Source organism: Triticum dicoccoides, chromosome 2A (genome assembly GCF_002162155.2).
Source record: "Triticum dicoccoides isolate Atlit2015 ecotype Zavitan chromosome 2A, WEW_v2.0, whole genome shotgun sequence".
In the NCBI taxonomy this organism is placed as follows: domain Eukaryota; kingdom Viridiplantae; phylum Streptophyta; class Magnoliopsida; order Poales; family Poaceae; genus Triticum; species Triticum dicoccoides.
The window spans coordinates 480,286,178-480,296,029 of NC_041382.1; the positions used below are offsets into that span (position 1 = coordinate 480,286,178).

Below are 9,852 nucleotides of genomic sequence, written 5' to 3' on the forward strand. Positions count from 1 at the left end.
GCAAGGACCGGGCGTAGCCACACTCGGTTCAACTAAAGTTGGAGAAACTGTCACCCGCTAGCCACCTTTGTGCAAAGCACGCCGGGAGAACCGGTCTCGCGTAAGCGTACGCGTAATGTCGGTCCGGGCTGCTTCATCCAACAATACCGCCGAACCAAAGTATGACATGCTGGTAAGCAGTATGACTTATATCGTCCACAACTCACTTGTGTTCTACTCGTGCATATAACATTAAACCATAAAAACCTAGGCTCGGATGCCACTGTTGGGTTTCGTAGTAATTTCAAAAAAATTCCTACGCACATGCAAGATCATGGTGATGCATAGCAACGAGAGGAGAGTGTGATCTACGTACCCTTTGTAGATCGACAACGGAAGCGTTTGGTTGATGTAGTCGTACGTCTCCACGATCCGACCGATCAAGCACCGAAACTACGGCACCTCCGAGTTCTAGCACACGTACAGCTCGATGACGATCCCCGGACTCCGATCCAGCAAAGTGTCGGGGAAGAGTTCCGTCAGCACGAAGGCGTGGTGACGATCTTGATGTACTACTGCTGCAGGGCTTTGCCTAAGCACCGCTACAATATTATCGAGGACTATGGTGGCTGGGGGCGCCGCACACGGCTAAGGAATAGATCACGTGGATCAACTTGTGTTCATGGGGTGCCCCTTGCCTCAGTATATAAAGGATGGAGGAGGAGGAGGCCGGCCAAGGCTAGGTGCGGCCAGGATGTGGAGTCCTACTAGGACTCCAAGTCCTAGTAGGAGTCCACCAAGAGGGGAGGAAGGGAGAAGGAAGTGGAGGAGAAGGAGAGGTGGCCGGCCCCCTTTTCCCTAGTCCAATTCGGACTAGAGGGGAGGGGGGGCGCAGCAGCCCCTCGGCCCTTTCTCCTCTTCCCACTAAAGCCCATCAAGGCCCATTTCTTCTCCCGTAACTACCCGGTACTCCGAAAAATACCCGAATCACTCGGAACCTTTCCGATGTCCGAATATAGTCGTTCAATATATCAATCTTTACGTCTCGATCATTTCGAGACTCCTCGTCATGTCCCCGATCTCATCCGGGACTCCGAACTCCTTCGGTACATCAAAACTCATAAACTCATAATATAACTGTCATCGAAACCTTAAGCGTGCGGACCCTACGGGTTCGAGAACAATGTAGACATGGCCGAGACACGTCTCCGGTCAATAACCAATAGCGGGACCTGGATGCCCATATTGGCTCCTACATATTCTACGAAGATCTTTATCGGTCAGACCGCATAACAACATACGTTGTTTCCTTTGTCATCGGTATGTTACTTCATTCTCCTAATGATGTGATCTCGTTAATCAAATAACAACTCTTTTGTTTATGGTTAGGAAACATAACCATCTTCAATTAACGAGCTAGTCAAGTAGAGGCATACTAGTGACACTTTGTTTGTCTATGTATTCACACAAGTATTATGTTTCCGGTTAATACAATTCTAGCATGAATAATAAACATTTATCATGATATAAGGAAATAAATAATAACTTTATTATTGCCTCTAGGGCATATTTCCTTCACAATGTTCTAAGTTTCTGAATACAGTTTGGCATGCCACAAGGATCATTTTTGGGGTCATTCCTTTCCATTTGGGCCATCTTGATTTCCTTGTAGCTGTCAATTTGTTTTGTCTTCATTTCCTTATAAGTCTGCATTTCTTCTTCCCTCACAGAAACCAAGTTGGCCAACACAATGTCCTTGCCTCTTTTACCCTTAGTTTTGTCACTTCCATCATCAGATCCTTTTGAATTCCGAAGCCTCTTCCTTCGAGGTGAACCCACACTTGTTAAATCTTCTACTGCTGAAACATGATTTTCATTACCCCCTAAAGGTTCTGAATATCCACCATATGATAAATCAACATCATCACCATATATATTTCCGCCCCAGTCATATTCTGGGATTGCTGACCCTGGAGCAGATAGTGTTGCCTCAGGAGAATCCATACTAGCAGCCCTCATAACATCATCAGTATAGCTTCCATTTTCAGGAAAATGGGACATATTCTTGTACCTCTCTTCAGTACCATTAGTTGTCCTTTTGCAATGCTTGCCTTTTGTCATTTTACCTGCATACAAATTAGGTGACTAATAAGTGACATGATAGGAGTAACTTCTTAATTTTAATCATTGTCAGAAACAAACCTTCATGAATTTCATATAGAACATCATAGTACGGGAATGGTTTGTGCCTCCACTTGCGTTGTTCACTTGATAGCTCCTCCCATTTTTCATCTAGAGCCGTTGGAACTTTGTTCTTAGGATCCCAACCAAATGCACTCTTGTCTACAATAGACTTGACGACATTCAGTTTCTTCTTCAGCCTTTGCTCCCTATCTTTCAGCTGTTAAACAGTAAAATTAGCTCCAGGAGGTCTCGCATTTAATCGGTCTTTCATAGCCTGCCATCCTTCCTTTGTCCACCCATTTTAGCCACGGTACTTCCCCACATCTGAGTACTCTTTCATCATTGACACTAGAAAACTTAAGCGACCATTAGTCCATGCCGCTCTGTCCTTTTTTGGCTCTGCAATTGTTTTGTAATTATTAGTTGAAGATTGGCCTAAAATTATAGCAAGTAAATACGATGCGTCGCCAAGTAAAAGATGATGTACCTACTCAACAGGACTACAATTAGATGCTGAGCTAACTAGACAAGTGCAAGAAATAGATCGATCAGCCGGCCTTCAATGGCACTATTAATTTAACCAGACGTACATCATTGTTCATTAATCAACTAGATTAAAGCAATACAATCTTGGGAGTGTTGCTATCATATTTTTTTCTATACGTGCATGTACCTCCAGTCCGGCCAAAATTCTATGTGCGTGTAGTGCGTCGTTGCTACTGCATCGGCTATCTAGCATAGCCTTGTGCGTACGAGTGTCTCCAGACAGACAAATCGATCTACTCCATGAACTAATCAAGACGTGCGCTACTAGCCGGAAATTAATCACTGGAAACGACCTAGAAGCTTGGAAGATCACTGAAAACTAAGCACTACCCTAGTCCCATCCAACGTTGACATCCACTGCTTGGAAGATCGGAATGGAGTATATTCAATATGCCGCCCCTTGCGTTGCATTCATCAGACTGGACAAATATCTAAGGATAGGCCATAGACGAGCGCATACCTTTTTTCCCTGGTGGTGAGCTTGATTGACTCATGGCCGAGAGAAGAGATGGGGGACTCACAGGTGACGCCGACTGGAAGAAGAAGCACCTAAGAGAACGTACGTGAATCAAATAGAATCGGCTAATAAGCAGGAGATAGAATTGGTTTGCGAGATAATAACAGTCAAAGGAAAAGTAGGAGGCGATCTCATCTGGATATAGACGGCGACGTCAAGGGCGCTCCTTCGGTTTAGAAAAAAGAGCTTGGGACCTCTTTTTCCGATACAGCAAAAATACCGTGGTTTCTGAGATACTGTGGTTTATAGGACTTCAGTTTTTCTGAAGCCAAACACATCAAAGTTTTCAAAACCATGGTTTTTTTCCGAAAACCGCAATATTCTCAGAAAACTTTAAAAAAACCTTGCTGCCAAACGCAGCCTAAATCTTTTAAGTAATAAAGCTCCCTTTTTCGAAAAAATGGGCTAGGCACGACAGAAATAAATGTCCTGTAATCGAAGCAACGACGTGTGGGATGGACGCATGAAAAAAAAGGGTGTGAAACAATGAAACTCACGGAGAGTTATTCTAGTGGTAGGTTTCACACAACGAAACTTGGTATGTATATATGTGTGTGTAATGCAAGTTTTGACGGACAGAACTTAAACTACGATTGTAAGTTAGAAAAGAAACAGGAAGTAAGTTTCGTAAAATGTAATTTGACAGAACAAGATCTATAAGGTTAGAAGAATGAAATCGTAATGTCATCGGTGTTATCTTTTCAAGGAATTCTACATGAAATTGAGTAGCTCAAAGGACTTCTCGGTGTTCCTTTTGCTCTTGAACTAGTTATCTTAGCTTCTTAGGTAATCTAGAACACCAGAAATGACTTTGTCTTCAAGGATTTGGTCCCCAATATTTGCAGTTATAGGCGGATATTTAAGGAGGAGCTCAAGTGGATTTTGCTACGAGCCTAGAGGCAGTCTTACCTCAACTTTGAATCATGGGTGAACTCCTTTTTTTAGAAAGGAGGTTAACCCCCAGCCTCTGCATCATTCGATGCACACAACCATTTTATTAAGAAAAGAGGTCCAAAAGTCTTCTCAAGTGGTCTTAAAAGATCATGAAGAAACAAATGCCATATGCGGCCAAAAATAAAAAAAGGCACAACCGGCTATAATAGATCAAGATGTTTATACACCTAGCCTATTACTGGACCGCCATCCATATCGGTTGTATGTATCCCGTGCAACCGTTCCCCATCGGTTGCACCCAATAGCCATGTGCGCCCTGTGGTCCGTATGGCTCAGCAAGGACCATGTACGGATCCATGTAGACGCTCTGAAGATGACCTGCAAAAAATTAGTAATGTTTTGTCTGTTAAAGACAACATCATTCCGACAATTCCATGTCGCCCAAAGCAACGCACATGCTCCGACTCTGATTTGTGTAGCTGTCTGAGGTACCACCCCATCCAGCTAGTCATGAAAAAACTGTGATATTGAAGTTGGCGGAGTGATGTTAAAAGCAACATGAATAGTTCTCCAAAGTAATCTAGCAATCGGACATTTAATAAGTAGATGTTCAATTGTTTCATTCTGGTCACAAAAGCAACATTGTTGACTCCCTTCCCAATTGCATTTGGTTAGATTATCTTTGGTTAACATTACACCTTTGTGAACAAACCACATAAACACTTTTATTTTCAATGACACCTTAATTTTCTAGATATGGCCCGACCTTGGGATGTCTCCAGTATTGATTAGATATGTATACATTGATTTAACCATGAAAACACCTGACCTCGTTAACTTCCAACTTATTGTGTCATTGGCATTCAAAAGATTAATCTCCATTAACCTACGCACAAGATGCAACCATGTATCCCAGCGTGGACCCACAAGTTCCCGTCGAAATTGAATATTACGGGGAATGGACTGCAACACAGACGCAACAGAAACTTCTTTTCATTGTGCAATGTGATATAAAACTGGATACTGTAACACTAATGGAGTGCCCCCCTAACCAGGTATCCTCCTAGAATCGAGTTTGTTGCCCATTCCACACTTTAAATGTCACTCTGTTAAAGAAAGCAACCTTCGTCCTCACAAGTCCTTTTCAAAAAGGTGAGTCCGACGACTGTGCCGTTACCTGAGCCAAAGACTTAGCGTATAAGTATTTGTTTCGAAGTAACTGCAACCATACACCCTCAGTCTCCACTGAAAGGTGGTATAACCATTTTCTCAATAAGCACCTATTTTTCACTTCTAAATTCTCAACACCCAATCCGCCCTGGTCCTTTGGTCTACAAATCATCTCCCACTTGGCGAGCCTATACTTGGCCTTATTCTCATCAATTTGCCAAAAGAATCTGGATCGATAGAAGTCTAATCTTTTCCGTACTCCTACTAGTACTTCAAAGAAAGAGAGGAGGAACATTGGCATGCTCATTAGCACCGAATTAATAAGAATTAACCTTCCTCCGTACGATAAAAGTTTGCCTTTCTAGCAACTTAATTTCTTCTCAAATCGATCCTCGATGCATTTCCATTCTTTATTAGTAAGTTTGCGATGATGAATTGGTATCCCTAGATATGTAAAGGGAAGCGCACCTAATTCACACCCGAACAACTGTTTATATCTTTCTTGCTCCTCCTTGGCACGTCCAAAGCAGAATAATTCGCTCTTACTAAAATTGATCTTGACTCCGGACAGTTGTTCGAATAAGCAAAGAACTAACTCCATGTTCCTTGCTTTTGCGAGGTCATGCTCCATGAAAATAATTATGCCGTCTGTGTATTGTAGGATAGATACCCCATCATCCACTAGATGTGGGATAAGACCACCTACCTGACCATCTTATTTCGCTCTGTTAACAAGCACAGTCAACATATCAACCACAATATTAAAAAGTATCGGTGACATGGGATCGCCCTGTCTTAACCCTTTAAGCATTTCAAAGTAATGACCAATATCGTCATTAATTTTAATACCAACACTACCTCCCTGCACAAAGGATTCGACCTGTTTTCTCTAGGCTTCGTCAAATCCTTTCGTGCGCAAAGCTTGTTGCAAAAAAGGCCACTTGACTTTATCGTAGGCATTTTCAAAATCCACTTTGAAGATCACTCCATCAAGTTTCTTTGAGTGGATTTCATGAAGGGTCTCATGCAAGACAACCACCCCCTTTAGGATATGTCGTCCTGGCATGAAAGCGGTCTGTGTTGACTGCACCACACTGTGCGCAATCTGTGTGAGACGGTTTGTGCCAACCTTCGTGAAAATTTTAAAGCTCACATTGAGCAAACAGATCGGCCTAAACTACTCAATGCGGACCGCTCCCTCCTTCTTTGGAAGCAAAGTGATATTCCCAAAGTTTAATTTGAAAAGTTGCAGGTGTCTATTAAAGAGATCATTGAACATAGGCATCAAGTCACCTTTAATAATACCCCAACACTTCTTATAAAATTCCGCTAGAAAACCATCCGGAAAAGGAGCTTTGTTGTTTTTCATTTGAGCAATCGCTTCATACACCTCCTTCTCCGAAAAAGGGGCTGTGAGAATCTCATTCTCATCATCTCGAAGTTGAGGTATGTCATCAACTCTGTCCTCATCCAGGTTGACAAAATTCTCAAATGGATCCCCAAATAATTGTTTATAGAAATTAGAGATGTAAAGCTTAAGGTTCTCATGGCCTACAATCGTTTCCTCATCCTGTTCAAGTTGGATGATTTTCTTTTTCCTATGTTTTTTCATTAGCAATCATGTGGAAAAATTGAGTGTTGTTGTCCCCTTGAACCACTTGGCGTACTTTTGCTCTACGCGTCCACTTCATTTCTTCCTCTCTAAGAAGCTTTGCCAGACTGACCTCAGCCTCCCTCTTAGATACCGGTCATCTATGGCTAGAGGCACACTCTCTGCCTTAATGTCTAGATCATCAATCAACTTGAGAAGTCTCGCCTTCTCAAGTCTATAAGCTCCACTATTATTCTTAGCCCAGCCTCTAAGGAACTGTTTAAGATGTCTAATCTTGTATTGCCATCTTTCCTCCGCAGAGGCACCTCTTTGCTCAGCCGCCCACTCCCTTGCTACCAATTCAAGGAAGTCCTCTCTCTCGAACCACGCATTTTCGAAAGAGAAAACACTCTTATTGCCCAAGTGAGTCGCCTCACCTGAATCAACAAGAAGTGACGTATGATCAGAAACTCCTCTAGGCATTGCCTGCATTGACACTAGAGGAAATTTTTGTTCCCACTCAGCACTCGTGAGAACCCGATCCAGCTTTTCATAAGTCGGGGTAGGAAGACTATTTGCCCAAGTAAATTGCCTACCAGTGAGCGCAATCTCACGTAGGTCCAAACTTTCAATGATCGCGTTAAACATAAAGGACCATCTGGCATCAAAATTATCATTGTTTTTCTCCTCTCTTCTTCTAATGATGTTGAAATCCCCACCTACCAGAATGGGTAGAGTCTCCCCTCCACAAATTCTGGCAAGATCGGCAAGAAAGTCCGGTTTGAGTTTGGTCTCCCCTCCGCAATCCAGAATGGGTGAACTCCTTTAGATAGTTCCCCTTTTGATTCTGCTGTTGTGTTTGTTGCATTATTTTCTTTTATTAAGTAGGTTTTGTTTATTTTCTGTCAGTATATATTCATTTTCCTTGTTTGTTTGTTTGTTTGTTTGAGGACCTTCTTTTGTATCCTTTATTCCAAAAATCAATAAAAAATACATAGCAGTCATGTTGTTTTCCTAAAAAAAGACGAGCAAAGAATTGAAAAAAGAACATAGATGAAGAAGGTGAACAGTAACAATGGCTGGCTGGAGCATGATTGAAAAGAACAACCGCTTTAAAAATAAAAGAACGAATTGAACAAAATGGGACGATCCAGCCTACGTACACGAACATAAATGTAGAAAAACAGTCGTGGTCCAAAAACGTACACGAACAAGTTTCCGGATCACGACGCAAATCAACGGCCCTAGACAGATGTGCCAATGTGAATTTCTGGCTTGTACTTATCATCTCAATTATCTCATCACAATCCAAATTAAGCATACTCCATTGCCCCTCAGTTGGTTAATTAGCAAGGATTAGGCCGTGGACGACTGCATAAGCTTCGGCCATTCATCAGGGCCATAACCTTCGGCCATTCTCCAGACCACGTGCATCCGACACCACAGCGCCAGTTGTGCCGGTTAATGTGTCTACATCAAAGTACTTCCTCCATAAACAAATATAAAAGCATTCATATCATTAAAGTAGTGACCTAAACACTCTTATATTTTTTTACAGAGGAAGTAGTCATCAACATTTAACACTTTCACCCAAAAAAACGTTTAACACTTTGATAACTTCCACCACCCCACTCGGCGGCTTTCCCGACACATGATTTCTAATCTTTGGCTTCGCAGTTGATTGGCTTTTGATTTTACGTCCAAATCAAAAAAGCACACCACAATGATATACCCTCATCCGACGGCATCCGAATCCTTTTTTTTCTTCTTTCAGCATCAAAGCAGCTGTGCATGTCTCGTTGGCCATTAATTCCTCCCTCCCTTTTCCTTTCCACGTTCCTTCTCGCTCATCCTTCTCATCAACACAAACGCATCTTCCACCATCAGCAGCCGAGGCAGCCGGTAAGACACAGTGGCCAGCAGGACTGCACTGCCGCAGCAGGAGTGTACACTGTAGATGATGGACTGGGCCCCTGTGGTGGTAGGGGTGGTGTTGTTCGTGGTGCTCACGCCGGGGCTGCTGTTCGAGCTGCCGGGGACGTATGGGAGGATCGACTTCGGCGGCCTCCGCACCACCGGCAAGTCCATCTTCGTCCACACCCTTGTCTTCTTCACCATCTTCGCCGTCATCATCCTCGGGTTCGAAGTCCACATCTACACCGGCGCGCCTAGCTAGCTGCATATGCATTACATGCCTGTGTGCCTCACATAATGAAGCACCTCTCGCCAACGTTGCCAAGCCGATCAGCATGCGCCCTGTTTCATATACGTGTGGTTAATTTATTGGTCAAGGTGGCCACATACTCCCTCCGATCCAAAATAGTGGCGCAGTTTTGAATTAAGGTTAATTCAATCTTAATTCAAACATGCGACACTTGTTATGAATCAAAGTGAGTAGTTTATGACTATCTCTGTACCGTCTTATATTAAGTTACACAGAACGTGGACACTAAAGTAGTTCGGTGAACTGCAGCTTATTGTTCAGCCTGTACCAAGCGATCAAAGTCTTAATTAACATGCAGCTTCTCATGACCTTTTGTTGGATTCATCAACATCAGCATAGTTTCGTTTCATTTTGTCTTTTGTCATAGGGTTTGTGGTACATCATGGACGATCCATTTTGATGACCTCGGACTTTATATTTATGTAAGTTGTTTCATAGGTGCCAGGCTTTGGTTGGCATCGGTTAATAACCAATACAGTCTTTTTAAATCTCGGTCAACTGAAATTTGATTATATCTCATTCGATGCTATATTCGTAAGATCTTACATTGAGATCCATGCATGTTTTTCTTTCTTCTTTCTTAAATGTTATGTCACTTGACCGAGACCTAGCCACACTCTAACCAGTAATATATGATTGTGTGCATCACTCGATGCAAAGGCCGAGATTTATTATCTTTTTTCAAGGAAAAATAAATAGAAACATACTGAAATAAGTTTAGGACTATGCATGTAAAGTTTAACCTCA

General features: G+C 42.5%; 2 protein-coding genes across 2 annotated transcripts; one reads left to right on the forward strand and one right to left on the reverse strand.

Moving 5' to 3' along the window:
* Positions 1-1,506: 1,506 nt before the first annotated feature.
* LOC119359478 lies at positions 1,507-2,382 on the reverse strand. The gene is made up of 2 exons (XM_037625650.1): positions 2,182-2,382; positions 1,507-2,105 (listed from the first exon to the last, which is right to left on the reverse strand). Exon 2 carries the CDS (start codon positions 2,098-2,100, stop codon positions 1,555-1,557), a length of 546 nt encoding a protein of 181 aa, XP_037481547.1. The 5' UTR covers positions 2,101-2,105; positions 2,182-2,382; the 3' UTR covers positions 1,507-1,554.
* A 6,350-nt stretch (positions 2,383-8,732) lies between these two features.
* Positions 8,733-9,477, forward strand: LOC119359479. The gene has a single exon (XM_037625652.1). It carries the CDS (start codon positions 8,839-8,841, stop codon positions 9,055-9,057), a length of 219 nt encoding a protein of 72 aa, XP_037481549.1. The 5' UTR covers positions 8,733-8,838; the 3' UTR covers positions 9,058-9,477.
* The last annotated feature ends 375 nt before the right edge of the window (positions 9,478-9,852 follow it).

Bases quoted from the DNA above. Each gene is read 5' to 3' on its own strand.
- LOC119359478 (XM_037625650.1), bottom strand. From the start codon at position 2,100: ATGACAAAAGGCAAGCATTGCAAAAGGACAACTAATGGTACTGAAGAG.
- LOC119359479 (XM_037625652.1), top strand. From the start codon at position 8,839: ATGATGGACTGGGCCCCTGTGGTGGTAGGGGTGGTGTTGTTCGTGGTG.